This window comes from Harpia harpyja, chromosome 5 (assembly GCF_026419915.1).
Source record: "Harpia harpyja isolate bHarHar1 chromosome 5, bHarHar1 primary haplotype, whole genome shotgun sequence".
Lineage (NCBI taxonomy): Eukaryota > Metazoa > Chordata > Aves > Accipitriformes > Accipitridae > Harpia > Harpia harpyja.
In genome coordinates, this window is record NC_068944.1 from 5,229,859 (window position 1) to 5,251,368 (window position 21,510).

The 21,510-nt window shown below is 36.2% G+C and overlaps 1 protein-coding gene across 4 annotated transcripts in view; it reads right to left on the reverse strand.

Moving 5' to 3' along the window:
* PTPN3 (protein tyrosine phosphatase non-receptor type 3) overlaps positions 1-21,510 on the reverse strand; it is a 173,843-nt gene that overhangs the window by 16,925 nt on the left and 135,408 nt on the right. For all 4 annotated transcript variants that reach the window (XM_052788055.1, XM_052788054.1, XM_052788057.1 and 1 more), the window contains 10 exons: positions 20,671-20,694; positions 18,572-18,770; positions 17,503-17,580; positions 16,454-16,510; positions 11,350-11,506; positions 9,395-9,561; positions 6,471-6,561; positions 6,145-6,206; positions 5,151-5,297; positions 917-1,045 (listed from right to left, as the gene is read on the reverse strand). In XM_052788055.1, the coding sequence (XP_052644015.1) occupies positions 917-1,045; positions 5,151-5,297; positions 6,145-6,206; positions 6,471-6,561; positions 9,395-9,561; positions 11,350-11,506; positions 16,454-16,510; positions 17,503-17,580; positions 18,572-18,770; positions 20,671-20,694 (1,111 nt within the window). The remainder of the gene's footprint in view (positions 1-916; positions 1,046-5,150; positions 5,298-6,144; positions 6,207-6,470; positions 6,562-9,394; positions 9,562-11,349; positions 11,507-16,453; positions 16,511-17,502; positions 17,581-18,571; positions 18,771-20,670; positions 20,695-21,510) is intronic.

Consider the following 21,510-nt stretch of genomic DNA (forward strand, 5'->3'; position numbering starts at 1 on the left):
GGTTTAAAAGACTGACTAGTATTGGAACTGGAAGTTAGCATTTGGTCATTACACAGTGATTTCTTACACATGTATATCTTATGATAGCGCAAACCCTTCATCTTTTTAGAAAATATTTGTGACCATAGAATTTTAGAAAAGTGATGAGAAGGAATTGTATAAGAAACGTAGGACAACTTAGAAACAAAAACCACACTACATCCCATATATTCAGGTTGTGGGAAGCCTAGATGTGATCTGAATGTAGATTTCACAACACAAGCTGATATATAAGAAGTATTCCGTGTATTTAACTTTCTCTTTGCTTTATAACCCTTCAACTGGCATAAAGTATTAACAGCTATGGTATATAAGTACCTTACATAAATTGAGCACATTTCAATTGAGATATATAAGGATTTTTTTTCTTTTTTTAAAATCGGACTACAGACAATGAAAAGGAACTGGTGAGATTCTGCATCTTCTCTCAAAACAACATTATTATGCTTCACTTTGTTAGCTATTCTAGCTGCATGTGCCATTAACCAAGTGACCCATATTTCATCCCTGAAAGAGCACAGTTACTTAGGAAAAAACCTCATTGAAAATCAAAATACTTGTGAAGAGTCAATGACTGCAGAACTGTTTACAGAAGAGCACTAAACGTCTTTATGAAGCATATTACAGTACCTGTATGGCATAATGTATTATAGAACTTCAGAAAGTATGTTTTTAGAGAAGCTCTAAAGAAATAATCATACTATGTTGATTAATATAATATATTAATATTCTTTTTCTAAAAATGTGTATATATATGCACACACTTTTATATTCACACACAGAGACGTACATGCTCAGACACAGAGTCTATATCTACCTATCTATACATGTATTCATTCAGCTTGCTTAGGGATAATTAAAGATAACAGGTGTTTACCTCAACATTCGTAATCACCATTTCTCTAACAACATAGGCAATCGTACAATCTTCAGAGTGGCATCTGACACGAAAGCGGCCATATTCCATTACATCTGGTGGATCAGGCCAATACTGATGACATTTGGTCTGTAAAGAAAATTAAGCAAACATCAAGACGGTATACAGACACTTCTGTTTCCAGTCTCCCCTCCAATGCTATGGTTCAGGGAGTTGAAGGAGTGGTATAAAATCTATTCTGGTTTGTTCATGAGGTGTTTACATCCAAATTGGAAAATAGCATGACAAAATAGGCTAAATTCTCTATAAATGTTTTAGTAATTTATAATAAAAATTCAGGTAAACTGGATGCAAGATGCTTTCTGTCTGGTACTTATCTGCAATTGCTAAAATGACTTCTGAAGACATAACGTAGGAGGAGAAACAGATAGACTTATTCAGCCTTAAGAAGAAAAGTGTAGGGGACAAATTTTTAACTAACTTTGCTATAACCTGCTATTAGGTGGCTGAAGACAGACCCACAGTTTTCTTGAAAGCGAACAACGAAAGGACAAGGGGTGACTGAAAAAAAAGATTCAAAAAGGCAAATTCTGATTAGAAGTTGGCAAAAATTTCCGTGAGGATGGTCAAGCACAGAATCAAGATGCCCTATGAGGCTGTGGAATCTCCATCCATGGAAATAAAACTTAACTGACATGATACTGTGCAACCTGCACGAAGTTCAAAGCTGTCCCTGCTTTGAGCAGAGAGGAGCGGACCAGATATCTCCACAGGTCCCTTCAAACCTGAGTTATTCTTAAACCTTGAAGCAAGATCATGCCGGAATGCAGAAAGTAGCGTGAACTAGTCTGTCCCTCACTACTCCAACACTGCAGTCTTGCAGCTGAGGGAAAGAGCAAGGCAGGCTCCATTCCTGGAGGCCCTAAGAGAGAACTCATTCTGCACAGAGAGAGGGAGCAGGAAAAGGAATACCCAACAGCACTCTCACCCCTTAACTCGCGCCCTCCAGAAGTTCAGCATGCCTGGTACTTGTCTGGCTGCTTCCATAAGAACGTTTTCCTTTCTCCTCTCCCTGAAAGCAAGTGGTGAAGGTAATGAAGCCACCCTAGCAATCTTCTAAAGATTGCTTCCCTAACTTGGGTATTAGTTTTCAGGCCACTAAGAGCTATGTGTCCCTTCGGTTTTTGGCAGGAATTCACTGAATGGGAGAAAAGTCTTCATTTTTCCATTCGATAGTATTTTGTGGTTTAAGGCAAACATATTTTTAAAACGCAGAATAATGCCTATAAACATTAGTAGCAAGAATACTATATTGAAAATTATTGCAGGCACAATAATCCACAGTAATTTGGTCATATAACGAAAGCTGCCCTTCACACTTTCTAGGGAAAACTGAGCTCAGAAGCTGGAAGAACCGACGAACAACTTTAGTTCATGCGCGTGTCATTTGTCAAAGAGATGTATATTTTTTTTCTATGTGAGATGCAAGACTGAAGACAGAGATCTCTTAAATGACTAATTGTATCTAAATGCTAAAGTTATAAACAAAAGCCCAGAAACATACCTACTGATGCAGGAAAGTGTAGTTTGCCCTCTGCCTCAGACAGGTTTCATGCAAGGCCATAATGGCTTAACCTTCAAACCTACCAAAGTGTGACAAGCAAAGTCATACGTGCACACAAATGCACCCGATGTACTGTACGTGCAGTTTGAGGGACACCAAAATACAAGTGAGAGCTGAAGTGGAATTCAAGATTAAAATTATAGCCACGAAATACCCTATCTTTTCTAAAAGAAAATAGATTAATCAGTTCTGTGTACAGGAGAGAAAATGGTTCCCTATAGCTGTTTTCTGCTGCTGATAGTAAGAGGCTGATCTTCAGATCCCTACCACTCTACTGCTGAAATGATAAAGTCTTTCTCATTCCAGTTCACCTTCTAAAAGCAGATAAGATAGGCACATCTAGTCAGTGTACATGTAACTTTTGCAGAAACAATCCTAATGCCAGTATCTACTCCTCATTTTAAAAGGTAAGCTTAGAGCAGTGCTGATGACAGAAAGTTTACCACCTCATTTCCCACCTAATCAAAGGCTGAATTGTTGTGGAATAAACTGAACTTAAAGTATTCTGGTGAGATACTAGTTCAGTGAAATCTTTGTCCACTGAAGACAGCTCAAGTTTGCCCATCAACATACAGTTTTCAACATTTCATCCCAGTAATTAAATATTCTCATCTTCCACTTCTGGAACTCCAGTCTTGTAAATAATTGCCATCATGTAACAAATATAAACCAAGTAGTTTCCAAGTATGAGTCCACTGGACTTATGAGAAAGGCATACTAAAGAAAAGTCCAGCTCAGCTATAAGAAAATCCAAAGGATTAATAAAAAACCCCTCTTGACACAACACCCCAGACACAGTACTGCAAACTTTTAATTGTGTGTGAACAAAACAGCTCAGCTATAATTGTCCTCTTCACTGCCTATACAGTTTAATAATAGTTGTTACTAGCTCCAAAAAACCCCAACAAATTGATATTCCCAACATGTTTATATTTCAGCTTTAGTTGATTTGGATTCTCAAATTTACCAACATTGCCTGTGCCATCTATAACATTTTTTTAACATAACTTCTTTTTAAGCCAGAGTGGCAAGAGCTGGAAATTTTAAAATGTTAAAATTTCTTAATTCTGTCTTTCTTAGGGGTCAATTTTCAGTGGCTTGAAATCCAGATTTTAACCATTATGCCTGAAACTTTTACTGTAATAGTTTATCTGAAATACTTTCCCCTTTAAATTTAAGCCAAACTAATGCATCCATTTCTTAAAAAATGAACATCACTGGGGCGGGGGAGTTTTTTTATCCTATAATACAAATCTTAACACCATTGAAAAGAGATGTTCTAGAATGGAAAACCTCCAGGGTTTGCGAAAAGGTTTGGCATTTGGCAATGGGGATACTCTGGCAAGAACATAAATCTTTTTCTATTCCTGCAAATTCACCCACAAACTGGACAAATGTAGTTCATCTCTGAAAGTAAACAGAACTCAGAAAAAGCGTCTGGTGTATAAAAGGTACCAGCAGAATGGTTAGAAGTTAGCAACAAATCGCCTTGAAGTTTCCAGCTCACTGGGCAAAGTACAGACTAGTACCAGCGGTGTTTCTCCTCAATACAAGGAAAAGAAAGCAGGAAGCTATTTTGACTGCAGTAAAATTGAAAGATGTATTTGTGCCAGATGATGTTCAATAATGTCTGTCTCCACGACCAGCTACGTAACCTGACCATGGTTAAAATCTGTTGCTTTTCAGCTTTCACACTTCTTTCATACATTTCAATGAGGAATTACATTGTTGATTAACTGTCCTTACTTACGTCTCAATCATTATGCTGTTTAGGACCTCAAATACTCACTCTCTTGCTTTCCAGAAAACATTGGTTTTTGACTGGGATGCCAGATAAATTTGATAGTGTAGGATAGATCACATAGGAAGTAAAGATAAAGGCTACAGTGAAGGCATATAGAAGTCATCATCTCCACCTCTTAAAAAAACCTGTTCAATTTTCAGCTTCTAAAACTTCAAAACCAATCCCTTTATGTGCATTAATAATCTAAAAACTTCATCTTTAAAGCTACAAATGATATGTTAAATCAAAGTACAACAGAATACACCATATACTGCTTTAATTTTCACTGTATTATTCTGAAATTAATGGAGTGCTAGAATTTATTGAAAAAGAATTAAAAGAATTATCAAAGCAATTCTAGGAAAGAAACTACAACATAAAAGCAAGCGGGTTAAATTCTGACCACCAGCATGCTAAAACTTGTAAGAACTCCAATGGCAGGCTCTTGTTTGAAGCCAGACCACAAGTTTTGCTCAACCTGCTCAACGCTTCCAGGTGTCTGCTGAATTATTAGGAAAGCAACAGCCACATGGAGCCCAGTTCTCAGGGGCAAAAAAATGACAGCACATAGTACCTGGTTGATCAACAAGACAGAGTCAATACAGTGATTTCTGTTTATCAGACAGCTGGTTTATTTTCAAAGCAGCATAACAAAGAGAAAGTTGCAGAGTATCTGTTCCTCTCAGTAATTCAGAAAGCCTGGCCTTCATAGAAATGATTCAACAGAATCAGCTGGCCTATTTTAGGGTTATTTAATCATAACAATGGGAAAAAAAGTTTAAAGGCACAGTACATTTCTTCAGCATACAAAGAACCTGAACACTTACCCGTCCTCGTTCAGTGAGAGTTGTTAACATGATGATCAGTGACAACTTGTGATCCCAGACTACTTGCCAGAAGTGTGCACATGTGTGTGGCAGAGGCCCCTGAGTAGCAATGTACCTGTTCACAATGCCCACAGAAGGAATTTCCATCTATAAAGAGAAACAAAAATCCTATGTAAAGTTTGCTGTCACTAGTCAAGTGCTATTTTAATTCAGCATTTCATTCAAACAGGAAGTTTTGAGGGAGGATTAAGGCGGCAAGCTGAGTAATAAGACGATAGAGATCACAATTTGTTATGTGAAAAATCTTTAAATATTTAATTTAAACCAGATGTATACTATAGATTCTATAGTCCTTCATGCTGACCTAGGAAAAGATGATTCACAGTGAAAATGTATTTGAAAACTTCAAACTGCAAAGCTTTCCAAATTTTCTTTAGTATTTGGTAAGGAATAATGGCAAGGTATATCAAAGGTACACTAGCAAAAGCGGTTTATTGCCTGATACTAGACACAGTAAGTTAATAGTTGATTCTGTGTTTTAGGTGTTTAACTTAAATATCTGACAAACATCTATATATTTTCCCCTCTTTTCCCTGTCTCCCAGCCTACACACATGATTAGGGCAATCAGGGCTCCGGTTTATCTTCTGGACTCTTCGTAGCATAGTTGGTAGGCCGTAAGTGGTTCTACAGGGAAAAAGGTTTAGTTTTAAGCTCTAAGACAACCTCAGCATTTACAGTATATGGAAAGGTAAAACAATTATTACTGGTTAATGACTCTGCACATATTACAGTGTATACCACATGATTGCATCTACTGTGTATCAGGATGGCCCCTTATTTCACAGGAGATGCTTCATCTTTTACATTACAAATTTTTACATCTTTTACATTTACAAATCCCCCAAATATAAAATAAAACCCCCTTATTCCTTAAAAAGCCTAAATTTAATCTGCTATTATAGAAAGAGAGCAAGTGCAGGTCTCTGACTTACATTCACGTAATTTGCATTAATGTAATCTTCATCCCCTTGCAATATTATCCTTGTGGCATCATCTGCACACACACAAAAACCAGGAGGAATAAAATTAGCAATTAAGGGCCATGCTTCCCTTCTACTAAGTCAAAAAACTGAAGAATTGCAGACATACAAACAGCAAAATACAAACCAGAATAGATTACCTTTTAGAAAATAAAATGAACAATTATATGACTTTGATTATATAATGAAATCTTTAATCAATAAGTTCAATACAACAGTTTATAAGCTGTCATTTAGAGGATAAGGCAAAACAGGTAGAAACTGTGCTTAATACTCACAAGGTAGAACATCTTTATATCTATTCTTGTCCATATTCTGAGGTACTTTTGCACATGTAACAGCCAACCCTGGTTTCTTTCTATAAAGTTGCTGCAAAACAGAATGAAAAATGGTAGGATTTTGAGGGGTGTGATTATGCTATATACACCCTAAATAGATTCACATGAAAATACATAGACTGAAAAACAAAAAACAAACAAACAAAAAAATCAGAAGTTACTTTCTTTAATCTTTTTCCTAACCATCTGCAAAATTCACCTGAGAGTTTTTTGTATTTAACATGACAAGAATTGCTGTTATTGCTAGCCCATCATCATCTCTAGAGGAATTTCTAGGGAAAAAAAAAAAAAAGAGGAAATGTGAGAGTCATAAACTGTTTCCCTGCAAGATTGCCTTTTTCTAATAAAACTGTGGGCCAGTAGGAAAACAGCAGTTAAGGGTGGAAGAAGTGAGCAATAAAAGACATCACAAGAAAAAAATAGCTGCAGACTGATATTTTCTGGAACCAACTGTAACACAAAAAACTCAGACAAACTTTTTTCTGGACTAAACCCACCACATTCAATCCTGCAAGTACCTGAAAAAACAAAGCTTCAATGTATCGCAATCTCTTTAACATGTGGCTCCCTTTCTTTTGGGCCAAACCCTATCTTGCAAACTTTATCTGGAGTAAATGTAGGCATACAAGCGTATAACCAAATTTTAAGGTCAAAATGCATTAAGTGCATCGTACAAGACAACAAAAGGTACGGGGGGGGGGGGAAATGAACAAAAATCAAGAAATATAATTATACAACTACAGTTTTTCTGTATTACATATACATGAAACCAACTTACAACTAAGTTATTTACCTGGCTGTGCCAGAGTTTTATATACTTCATTGAACACTTACCAAAGAGCTTATTATATCTCACATGTTTAATGAAGATTTAGAATATGGGTCCATACATAAAATGGAATGAAACAAACAGGAGGCTAAAATCCCCTACTTCGGTTGAGAGAAAAGGAACAAGGCACAAAAAGTTCATTCTACTGTGAGATTTACTGAATCCTAAGACTCGGTATCACAGCTCACCACATTTTTCCAACTTGAACAGCATAAACAAGCCATGAGAGAAGAGAACTTGATAATATATGTAACCAAACAGCTTCTATCAGTTATAACTCAAGTTCCATTTTACTAGAGACAAGTTATGATTTCTGCTTTTTTGAGGGACAAGGAAGAATAATGATAAGTAACAATTCTGGAGCTTCATTATTGTTGCCTGGCAAAAAGTCATTTGCCATTGACAGACTTCTTAAACTCTGCTTAAGTGGAGGAAGATATTCTGGAAAAACTTGATTATTCATAGTCTACTGGCTAATTATTTACTATTTTACTAATGTGGATGGAGAGTTTGAGAGCCACCAAAGCTGATGAGGTGATGTTGCCGTTGTATCTGCTTCTGAAGATCACTAAACAGTGAACTCAAAGAAAGGCCACTAAGCTGGCCCCTAGTTTATTAGATTTCAAAAAGGTTTTGCGCTTTTTTGTAACAGCAGTAATATCCTTTTATAAGTGCTGTCAGGAAAAAAGTCATAAAGGATCAAATATTCTATGAAAATTATTACAGGAACTTTGTGCACACATTTAGTCAATGGCTTGACAATTCAGAAAGAGTTGAAAGGCTAATTCATATCTTTTGAGTTACTGTTTCAATAGCCAACAGGCTCATTGCTATTGTTGCATTGCAACAAGTGCTGTGGATTTTGGAAAGCAGCTGTAAACCATAGTCTACAATTCCTTAAAAAAGGGGGAATCTTAACTCTCTGAAATCTTGGAAACAAAGCAAACCTGATAAAAAGAGTGGTTATGCAATAAGGAATACCACATCTCCTCAGCTACCACCATTAAATCTGATGGCATTTGAAAAAACTATGAAGGAAAAAATATCAAAATGAGGAAAAATTATATTGCTGTTCTACAAGTTTTCAGCATCAGAAAGGGTTACTCCAGAACTCAACAATGTGAAACTTATAAATCATAATAACCAGGGTTTCTCCAAAGTTACTAAAAGTGTCTGGAACCATAACAGCAAAACAAGCACAAACATACATCCACTGTACTCCCCTTGCCATTAGAGAAGCAGCTAAATTATCTTTTGGAATTTCTTAAGCTAACACTGAAAGAACTAATTTAATAAACTATAAAAACATTTTATTAGTCAGCTTTCTATGACATTCCTTGCAAACACATTGAAGAACATGACAAACATTAATTCATTAATCTATACAGCAGTTCTTCAAAGTCTCATCCTATATATATAGGGGAATCTCACCTATGAAGTAATCTGCCCAAGAAGGAACCATCAGAGTTTTAGATCACCAGGGAGAAACACCACAGAACTGGACATTACAAATGTCCTGCAAATGGAAATTAACATTCCAACACTTTCATATCAACCTCTAAGAGCAGATGATGAGGAATGGTCAAGCTGCTACTGTTATTCCGTGAAAGAAGGCAAAACATGAGAACTTGAAACCCTAACTTAAGATATAAAAGATGTTTTAGAAATGGCACTGAGCAGCATGGAAAAAGCAGCAAAGTACAAGACTGACCTCTGTCAAAACGCCACTATTCTACTCAATAAAATAATTAAGAAAAAAAAATACTAATTTAGTGATCTTTGGGTACTTGAGCTAGAAACATGTTCATTAAAACACATTTTTCTCAGCAGATGATGTTTAATGCAAGACTGATAGCTCATTCTTCCCTAACCTAAGTAGTGAAGGGTGAAACCGATGGGCAAGTCACATTCCTGCTCTCTTGAGATAAGACTGAACAGGAGCAATGAGATTTCCAATTAATTAAGCCCTTACATTACTTGCTGGTCACAGCTATTGGTCTATATTAATGGCGTTTGAGAGTTGAACATTACCTACCTCAAACTGAATAAGGACAGTCCCACTTTCCAGCCCTCTTCTTAGCTGCTCCATAGACTCCTCCAGTGTATCACCACCATGTTCAGAACAGATCGGAAGAAGAGATTCTGGGAGATTGTGGGAGTCAGCTTCATCTTCTGATTTAGGCTCCACAAACTGTTTAACTACTGAAAGATGTATTGAAAATTAAAGTCTGTTACATACAGCATTAATGTGTTTGCAACACATACTAAAATTTACCAGCTTGCAAGAACAACAAAGTTTGCAAAGCCAAGGCCTCAGAAAAGCAAAGAGCAACACATTTAACTGCATTTCTCTATGTACTATATTACTGTAGAAACTACTAAGAATAAAATGTCCTTATGACCTTTCAGAAAATGAAACTCCTCAAGTTGCTTATCTATGAAGGCAAAGAACTTGACTTCCAAGGACAAAGAGTTTTTTGCTACAACCTTGTCTTACAGAATGAACTGCTGAATAGGCTAATGAATCACAACATCCACCATGGTAAAAAACAACTTAGTTTTGCCTAAGAAGGTTTAGAGCATAGTTAATGGAATATCTCTGTAAGAAGCTTATATAAGTTTGGACTCCCAACAGCAAAACAAACATGAACATACTTACATTGTACTCCCTTGCCATTAGAGAAGCAATTGAATTATCTTTTGCAATTTCAAATGCTAACATTGGAGTAACTAACTTAATAAACTACAAAAAAGTATTAATCAGTTTTCTATGACATTGCTTGCTAACACGTGAAAGAACACGACAAATATTAATTAATCTACACAGCAGTCCTATCTCTATGAAAGCTATTGTATCACCAAATATGTCCAGCTGTGGTTATTCTCTGCAATGATCAGAATGACTCATACCTGCCCGACTTCAGAAAATGGGAAGCTGTTCATACTCATGCCTATACAAACGACTGGCATGGGGCCACAGGTTATCTTTAACTAAGAGCAGACTTCTCTTATCTGCAAGTAAGAAGGGGACTAGAAAGGTTACGGGAAGACTGAATACTGCATAGAACCAATGGAAAGGCCTACAATAATGGGAGTGGGACCGTTCAGGGCAATCAAGACCAACAGCCCATCTGTCTTCCTAGAAACACAAGAAATTTTAAATAAAGTAAATGCTACGGAAGTATATATCTCATTTAGGCAGTTTTATTCCATCCTGTTTCCCAGTGATGCATAATCCCTTCGGATTTTTAAGTCTTAATGTAATCAGAAACTCTGCAAAGCCTTTCCATAACTGTGTGTGTTAAGGTCTTACCACAGCTCTTCAGGAAAGTAAATAATAAACTAGAAGTTTCACATCATCTGAAAGCTCTTGGGATCTGCATATGTTTCAATACAGAGCAAGCAAAACCAAGCTGGATGGGTTCCCCATATTTTAAATATGCAGGCTTAGGACCCTGCATATTTCAGAGATTGTCTCCTGTTTGGTGGCAGCAGTTTAGCAAGTAGCCAGCACAAGTCAAGCTCGGTATTGTCACAAAATGTCTATTGTAAGAATGGAAAGAAAGAAAAGAAAAAGAAGCTTATTTGACTTGTTTCATTGTATAATTGTGCTGGGGAACAGCCCATGGGTATTTGCAAACCTGCAACTGGGGATTTGTGAAATTATGCTATATTTAAAAAAAAAACTCCAACACTCAAAATCAAAAACAAACCACAAACTTTTGCAGTGGACTATTTGTTCTCACAGATTTTTAGACTTAAAAAATAAAAAGAAATTCTAACTAGATAGATTCTTTGTTGCAGTGCTAAGAACCTATATAGTTAAAACTATTTCTACTACTAATTCAAATGCAGGGAGTTCTACTTTTTAGCACAGACCTATTCCCAGTGCGCTGAGAACACATTTATGTAAACAGAAAAGGGTATACCACCAAGCATAAGAGCAACAGTCTCAAAAACATTAAAAGTGAACAAAATTAGCCCAGTTACCTTTCCGCCTGACCAAAAGTGCAAGCTCTCTCGTGTGAGATTCTCTGCTGGCTTTTATGAACATGACCACCTGGTCATGCGTGTGCTCTGAGATATCTCGGCCATTAATTAATACTATCTGATCACCTTCATTCAGTTTTGGAATGCATTTATCAGCCTGTTTCAAGACCAAAGAAACACGTTAATGTCATTGCATCCAGTCATGTAAGCAGGAACACATCAGGATATTAAGTTCATCATGTAAGCAAAGTCTTCAGAGTTCTCCTGACAAGGTTTCATCTTCTGTATCAGAAGTTCTATCAAAGGATTCAGACCTAAAGCTGTCTTTCTTGCTTCAAAGCCTCACAATGAAGATGAGAAACAGTTCAAACAGCATATTGATAGCTATAAAAAGAATTTGTATTTATCAAACAGCCATCATCAGATTGCTCTTAAAGATCTAAATTTCAGACTCCAAGCCTCAACAACCCCTGGTTATAGCCATTAGCAAATGAATTTCTGGAAAAAGTGTTTTGGGCACATAAGATAACACACTTCAGTTTTTATGCAGTGAATACTGAGAAGTCCAATACATGATTCTGATGAACATTATTTAAGTGACACGACATTCCCCAGGCATGTACTTTTTAAAATTTAAAGAAATCCATGCACATTTCACATTTTTGTTATTTATAAAATTCTTATTTGGTGGATATCAAATGATATCTACAAATAGAGAACAGTCTTCCTCACTTCATTCGCTGAAAGTTTTAACAAGAAGATGCAGGTAAGTACTCAACCTATGATGCTCAAGTACCCTGCATTTGTGACAAATTCTTTTGCTACCTGTGCTGCAGAGAACACTTAAGACAAGGTTTTCCCCATCTCAGATGAAAACTTACATTATGTCTTGTCTTGGATACAGCAATTTAGATTAACTACTTAACTCTAGGGTTTGTTTGGCTTTCTTTTGCCACACGTCATAGTATGCTTAGCTCTAAGGCCAGTGCAAATCAATTCAGGCTATGGCCAGAATGTGATGATGACGTTACAAAGATGATTAAGGGGTTAAAGCATCTCCTGGATGAGGAAAGGCTAGGAGAGCTGGGAGTGTTTAGCCTAGAGAAGAGAAGGCTCAGGCTGGATCTTGTCAATGTATATAAATACTTGAAGGGAAGGTGCAGAGAAGATGGAGGCAGGCTCTCTTCAGTGGTGCCCAGTGACAGGACAAGAGGTAACAGGCACAAATTGAAACACAGGAGGCTCCGTCTGAACATCGGGAAACACTTTTTTACTGTGAGGGTGACTGAGCACTGGAGCAGGTGGCCCAGAGGCACTGCTGAGTCTCCCACCTTGGGGTGTTCATAAGCCATCTGGACATGGTACTGGGCAACTGACCCTAGGTGATCCTGGGGGGTTGGACAAGATGACCTCAAGGTCCCTTCCAACCTTCTGTGATTCTGTAATGTCAATGTGCAGGATTCTACAACCTTTGAGTGTCAAGTAGTGTAACAATTTGATTTTCATTGCTATTCTAGTTTTTATTTTGTCTAGGAAATATCCAATGACACAAGAATGATATCTTGATATACTTATATATACTCCATTCCATTTGTTATACAAATAAGACATAGACATTTAGTGTTATTCTCTAGTCGTAGGTGTTCCCTATATTTCCTTAATGCCAGCACAGGTTCCCTGAACATTATTCATCCAATGTTATTAGCCCTATCATGAAACCATCACTAACCCCTCATATGTGAACAAGATGTTCTAATTAGACCCAATCCTTGTTATGCCTTGCACTGATGGCTCGTAAACCAAGTTTATCAGTGATGTACTATATACCAAGTGAAAAATAGGAAGAGGTGGAAAGGAGAAGTGTTAATGAAAGAACCAGCAAGAAGAAAAATGCAGAATAAAAAGAAAATAGAGGCAAGGATATGAAGAAGAAAATAAATTGGAAGTCACTTGTGTCAGAGAATAAAGTAAAAGGAAAGAAAACTTAAGACATGTATGAGTGCCACAAAACAGAAAAAGGAGAAAAGAAAGAAGAGAGAGAAACAAAAGATGTATCTAAGAGGAAAAAATTCCAAGCAGAAAAGCTGCTCAAACATTTAAAAAAGGAATAGTTTCCCCCAACTTCTCTCAAAGAAGTAAGGAAAGAAAATGATGAAGGATAGGGAAGACTGACAATGATTAATAAAAAACCCAAATGTAAACAGAAAAAGAATGGGAATTAGGAACAACCATGGTGTTCTTCTACATTGATTTATCTAGGTATTCAAGGCTCCCTAAAAACTGCCTTGCCATATTTTGTACAATTTACAAAGGCAAGGCTGAAGAATGCAACTATGAATGATTGATTTAATCACTCTGAAATATTACTGTTTGAGATATAAATTATTCTCTCTGAAATATAATTATTTGAAAAGATAAGTGATATAAAGACCATATCAGGTCAGTCTAGGAGAGTCAAGAAGTCAACAAGAAAATGGAGGGAATGGTGTCTGATCTCCTATACTTGTCTATAATTTAGATTTCTTGGCTGGCTGCTAGCTATTATTCTTTATTACAGAGGGAGATTAATATCTTTGTGCAAAGAAACTTTGTTAATCATGTGACATGTTAATGCCTCAGCTCTCTTACTTGAATCATCTGACTACATAAAATATATCTTGAAGGAGAATTAATTCCTTCTATGTAAGCATAATTTGTAGATTTTTCAGATACTGAGCTTTTCCAGACAATTAATTATGTCAAAGGCTTCCTGTCCTATTGACACACCCAATGTTTCATTTTATGCTAATCACCTTATTATTGCTCCAAGAAGCACGCCTATCATTTTTCAAAGAGAAGCACTATTAAATAAAACCATAAATGACTCCTTTAGCACCTTAGGACATTAATACCATTTGTGAAAAAAAAATCAGTTTAGGATTTTAGTTTTAAAAAAACAAAACAAAAAAACCCAGTTGCAATAAATGGTGGTTGATTAGATGTAATGCTCCCCCCCAACAATTTTGGCTAGTCTGTCCTATAATCTTCCCAACATACTAGATTGCTGCTGTATTAGAGGGCGATTTTTAAAAGAACTTTAGGATATGAAAGAGAAAAATACTACCTTATTTTGGTGAGTAGATTTGCTTCCCCTCCTCCACAAAAAGAACAGATCTTTTTGTAGGAAAGGGGCAAAAAATAACCTACAAACCTGAGAAATAATCTTAGCAAATAATATTACCAAACAGCATCCCTGAGGACAACTTACAAGGTAATGAGTGAATCTAGAGCAAGTTAAAATTGTAGCAAATACAATGAAGGAAAGGCATCATTGACCTAATAATGTAAAAATGCATTCCATAGACTGCTTAACTTGAACTTTCAAGTATCAGCTACATTTCATTAAACAGTCAAGAACAGGTGAAATTTAGTTTATGGAAAACAATGTAATCAATGTTAATACTGCTATGCTCTAAAAATAATTATTTTTTTTCCTCTTGCTGTAACATGACATGATTTCTTTAACGCTGCTGTTGAGTATATCATATTGGATAACTGTTTCCAATTTATTCCCTGACCCTTGATAACTTGCTTGCTTGGTGGCTTAACGAGGCTACAGATCTAATTTGTCACTTGCATCTATGCCTATGCCACTAACTGGAGACACTTAAATGAAGTGTGCAAGTTAGAAGTCCAGTCCTTTTTCAATCCAAGAGGAAAAAAAAACCAGATCGATACTTTCCAGGAGACAACCTGAATCTGCCAAAGGAACTCACTGCCTCTGGAGAAGCATCTTTCATTCTCTGATTGTGGAATGAGCCTGTTTGCCCTACATTAACTTCAGTATCTTGAATCACCCTCAAGAAGTTCGCTAGGTTGACCATGAAACGTTTTAAGGACGGTTTTATTTTCACTTTGTGGATTTAAGTTATAATGATAATTTCCTACTACTCTTTTACTCAAATAATTATTGTAGTTCATAAAGGAATGCTATGCACTGCATAAGTCATAAATCATAAATGTGGCAAAACCAACTTCTCGAACAATCCGTTTTAGCTTGATTTACATCACAACATTTAGATATCAGTCCTGTAACTGCTTATCAAATTTCAAGAAATCTACAAGACGCAGAGCACATTGGATTTTTAGGATTAAGTCAGCAGTATTTCCAATCAAGTTTGCACTGAAATTATTTTATGAGAGTTGGGAAATACAATTTGGAAGAAGATGAGTGAAAAAAATTTGAGATAAGATAACATATGTCCTCACAAATTTATGTACTAACTATTGAGAAAAAAGTTACTAAGATGTTATATTACTATTTCACAATTCAACAGAAGAATTCAATGGTCGTACTGATTCTGATGAACGTTCCACCTAGTCCATAAATATATCCATAAGCAAAAAACCATGGCAAAATAAGAACAGAGCAAACATATTTTGCACCACCTCTCCCCTGCCAAGTACTTTCCCATCCCATAAATATTTTTAGCCCTAAGGATTTCCTCAATCTATTGCGGTTTGTCTATTCAGTAACTGTCAGCAGGTTTTTCTCCCAAGTATTTGTCCTCTTCTGAACATCCACAAAATTATTTTAACCACAGCATCCTTTGTCAAGGAGTTTCACAGGTCTACTATCTTATGCATGAATAACTACTTCACTAAGCATGAAGAACCTGACTTTCACTAACTTAATTTGGTAGCCTGTAGCTCTTCTGCCGGAATTCCCTGCTCACAGTACTCCTAATCTTACAGATCCCTACGACATCTCCCTTAAACTAGTTCTGTTTTCTAAAGAAATGAGACTACTCACTCCTTTAATGAACACTGTTCCATATCTTCAGTCATCACTCTTGTCCCTCATTAAACATTTTCCAGTTCAAGATGCACTTTTTGAGATGACAGGGGAAAAAAACATGCTTTCTACTGGTATCTTGTCTGGCTAACACTTCCAGATCTTTTCATCTGTGGTTTAAGAAACCACTGGTCAAATCAATTTCTGAAGAGAACAGCTCAGCTGCTATCTCATACTGGTTATGGGTGTCCAAATTCCTACATGTAAGGACCTCTGAGTGGTGGACAGAGTAATAAAGGAAGGGATTAAGAGTCTTAAAGATTTACTTACAGGTGATCCTGGAGTTATTCTTGATACCACTAATGGCATTTTTTGATCTACACCACCCTAGAGGAACATCAAGTAAACAACCACGATAAATATACCATTAAGCATAAGCAGCATTTAAAACAAGTAATCACTTTTTTTTGTTTTTATATAAACTTTATGCTCTGTCATTATAGGCAGAGTTGGCAAGATTGAATTTTCATCATTAAATGGCAGGCGGGGTAGCGTCTTTAATTCTACCAATTTCCAGTAAAATAGATCCAGTGTCTTTGCTTGGCCATACATTTTAATAGGCAATAAACAGATCAAATGCAGCATTCATTCTAACCCTACCCTTCAAGCAAGCCCAATTCAACATTTGAACTTGCAGGGTGGACAGTGTTCTTAGCTGTTTTGATGGACCTGCAATGGATCAGGTAGGATCAAATTTCCAGACAACTGAACTCCCTTATTCTCTTTACATGACGTTCTATCACTGCCCCACCAATAAATGCCCAAGGTGAAAAGATCAAACTCTGCCTCAATTTTGATATTATGGCTACTTTACAGTACTGTATCTGCTTAAATGGAATTTCAGTGAGGAAATGTAAAAAATTTACAATAGTAAATTTCAATAGTAATTTCCATTTCCTTCATAAATTAATTTTCACCTTTCCAATAGGATTTTTTAATGGATATATTCAATTGGATAGCAAAAAACTATTTAACTTGTTTTATAATACAGAGGTCCAGTTTTCCAAAATTTGATGCCTTAAATTAGGCTTCCAAGTTCATATTTAAGCAGCCAAATAGGCAGTCTGCTTTGGAAATGTGCCATGCCTATAGTATATGCAACTAAAACCCACAGAACTACTAGAGGCTTATTTCTGTAAATGTTGCTTTAGCATTTAAGGATTAGGCTGCCACTTTTAAAAGCTCTTGGTCCATAAGAAATTCCTGTAGAATGTACTGCTTTCTCCAAAGCATTGCATTAAAAAATAAAAATAATCATAAAGTCAAAGCATAGTATGTCTATAAAGCATTTAAAAATAACTAAAAGATTGCTGTTTTACCTTTAGATTAAATCCAAACTTCCCATCTTCATCTGGTATGATACGCACCAAAAGTAAATCTCCCTCAATTAGGTCATTCTGCAATATATAGAAAAAACAAACCCAAACTTTTCTAATTTTTAAAAGAAAACACCAGCAAAATAAAAAATAGCGCATTCAAATTTAGATGTGCTGAACAAGAATAGTCTATGTAAATCCATGTTTAAAATAGGAAGAAGGTAAGGTTACAGAATATACTCATGATTGTAACCTTTTAAATTGTAAAAATAGCAACACACATAACAAATATATTCTCTGCTTGCTCTGTCCTAACACTGTTACTCGCATCTTAGCTTTGTCAATTGATAGCTTCTATTAAAAATTTCAGTGTGTTGTCTTTACTAAAGGTGACTTAAAAGGAAAAAAAATGTTAGGTGCAACACATTTGAATCAATTCTACTCTAAGGACTATGAAGTGACTACTTTTTCTCTGATTTTTCTCCTGTAAATGGGTGCATTAGTATCTTCTGCAAAAGATCCACAAGCCAGAAGGATTAAAAGTTGGCAGCAGCTACTGGACAGGCAGGTTAGGAAGCTGTTTAGCGCCCATCTGGAACAGGCTGGAGAAAGGGGAGGAATGATCCACTACCGTAACGCTAGCAAGAGGCAGCTGCTCTCTAGTCAGCGCAGAATTCAAAGGATGATGTTTAGCCATCCTGAAGAAGAGATGCCTGGGATAAAGCAGGGTTGTGCCTGCTATCAAGACATATAGCAAACTGAGTTGTCTGATCTTTCCACTTGGAGAAAATAAGATTTAATCATGTAAGGGTTCCCATTCCACTAGGAATTTCTCCTACAGTTGCTTCTGGAAGCCTGGACACTATGGAAATCAATGGAGTTGGCAGGCTGGCCTATCATACTGTGTACACAGCCTTGGATAAATTGGAGTAGTAAGACAAGATTTATTCTCATTACTGCATAAAATATGCTCATCCTGAAATATAACCACAATTTTTGTGCATTCTTAATCTACAGTTCAAAGCTACATTCAGTACTAGTTTCGACTTTAAAAGCACACAGCTGAACATACCTTATCACAGTAGTACTGACTGGAATCTTCTGTTGAGCTACTTTTTGTAACGTTGTCGTACGTTTCTAAGAACTGTTTATCCACCCCTTCCAACGGGTAAGAGCCAGAAATGTTACCAACTCCATTGGGAGACTGAGCCAAGGCTTTAGGTGAGATACGGGTCAGAGAACTCCGCGTTGGACTGTTTCCCAATACATTCCTTCATTTAAAACGGATAAATAAATATTACAAAGGTATCGTTAATCCAGATTTTTAAATTAAATCGTAAAACATACAAATGCACTGCCCAGTTAAAAGAGCAAGCCAACTTTATACTTAGATTTAACACCACTTCTTGAAGTGAAGGGTAACAGGATTGGAATATGAGCTAAGCCTAATGTTTGATCACTGGACATCCAGAAGAATAGATAAAAACAAAATTAGAGTAGAAAAAACATTTTTAGCAAAATATTTGGCTGTTAGCAGTGAACAGCACTGGTGCAGTGGTACAGGAAATCACAGTAACAAGAAGAGAGCTGAACCCCAGGGGAAAGGCACTTCACAGTTGCCAATCCTACCCATGAAAAGCTTTTGCCGTGATTCCACTCTCAGTTTTGCGAAGCACTTTTTTTTCATTCCTCTTATGAGTGTCATCTCAACCTTATCCCTCTGGGAAAAGGTGGTGTGCAGAAAAGCATGGTAAATTGTTAAAGAAATAGGAAATGAAGTGACAATGAAAGGTTTAATTACAGTTAATATATTCCATCACTGAGGTAGTTATAACCATGTAGAAGGACCCAGAATTAAATTGGGGTGCAGACCTAGCCTAGTGATTCAAGAACCTTAAAATTCATGGATAACAACAGTCAGTAATTAAATACCTCAAGTCTAAGAATTGGCCGAGCTGCCTGGTGGTGCGCCAAGACCTTTCAAACACTCATTTAGCTACATGCCCTCTTGTGAAAAGGATGAAATGCAGACCTCTAATACAACTAAACCCCTTCTTTAACTGGACCAAACTCACAGATACCATACAAACTAACTGCTCCGACTTTATAAATACTACACAATACTTTGTGAAAATCTCTGTCCTGGGGAAAGCTCAGGTATAGCTCAGCCACAGTTTCCGATCACTAACATACAGCGCTGTGTACGGCAAAACCAGTCCTAGCTACTTGAACCATTTCCAGCAGTCAGTGCTAGCTGTCAATGAAGAAGTAATATTACACTATAGAGGAATGTAGCTTAGGCTTTTAACATACAGGACTTGCATTGCAGCAAACTTTAATAATGCAAATACTTATTTCTTGGCTTGTGGAAATCTGACTACAACAAATGAAACATTCTGAAAGGTGCCATCAAGCAAATGTATTCACGCCATAATATTTCTGATGTTCAGTTATGCTACGTGTACTTGGCAATGGGAATGAAGTGTTTTGTGCAACATTTGCAGAATTTTCAGTTATTACAGAAAATATATTTTCAGTATTTGGGAGATATTATTCACTTGGTGCGCTCAATAATTTCGAAATACTTTGTAGTAGTGAACTATAATGACACTTAAAGGAATTATACTGTCAAAACTGTGTTTTCATCTGATAGCTTCCAGGACTTTTCATGATTCCTGTGAGGCTGATGTTAAGCAAGGAGGAACATTGCATATGTAAAAACATCCTAATAAGTTTTTCAGAACATAGGAATTTTGAAAAAACATTTCACTTACAAGTTGAGATTACAGATCATAATGATTTTTGCAGTGTAGAAAAAAAAATTAACAATACCAGAAAAATATGACAAATTATTTCAGTTAATGCCTTCTGGCACTATATAAAGAGTTACCAGATAAGATTACCAGTGGATTTTTGTATCATTAAACTTTTACAACTTTTTTTAACCAAGTTCTTTGTTAATAGTGATTAGGGCTCTGTTAGGACTTAAGATTTTACACATCCTGATCCAAAAGCTTTTTTTTTTTTCCCCCACAAATCTTTACAATCTTCTTTTATTTGTGTCTTTTAACCATACAAGACCACTACTTTGAAAAATCAGTTCAAGTTTTGTATTTTATTACATATCTTAAAACTAGAGATTCTATAGTGGGAAGTTTAAAGAAAACTCACTTTGGTGATTCTTGTTCAGATGACCTGTTTAAAAAAAAAGACAAAAACAACAGTAAACGAACATAAGTTAAATATTCAGGAAAACAAGAACCAAATTCTAATAACAATTTAAAAAGCCTGCATAAAAGCCAGAAGGTGTGCTCATGGTAAATTAAAGAATACTTAATCCTCTGCTGGAAGTCTGAATCAGACAATTACGGAATTTCTGAAACGCTCAACAAAAATCCCAGGGCAGCTCTAACCGCTCACTTCCACTTTTGGCACAAGCCCAACTACGGACAACACACATCTGCTACTGCTACTTAAACTATTTAGGAGTTTACAGAGGCAATTACTTAGCAAGACACACTACATCATTTAAGAAAGTTTTCAATGTGGATCATAATGACTACAGACATCACTGACTGTATTTTGTAAAAAGTCAAACACGGCAATATCTTTATGTACAGTTAACAAGAAATGAGCACAGGCGGCTTCAGAAGTATGAAGTTTCTTACACTTATTCTTATCAAGTGAGAGCAGAACAGATGTTGACAGAGAACTTTAAGACAAAGCATAACTAAAGCAGAAGTGGTTACACAGATGAGGACAATCTAGCAGGGAAAAGAAATCAAAATTTGCAGTACATAGCATTTTCCAAGGCATTCAGTTAGCTTCGTCAGAAATCACCTGAAACAGTAAGCTAAACTATATTACATCTATTAAAACAATAGCCATGATACTAAGATAAATTTGAAATTAAAAGTTACCAAAAAGGTGCTTGCAAAGCAAAGTAAGTTTAAGGCAGATGGGATAGCTTTACAAATTTAATTAAGTAGTGTCCACAAAACCTGGAGTGAT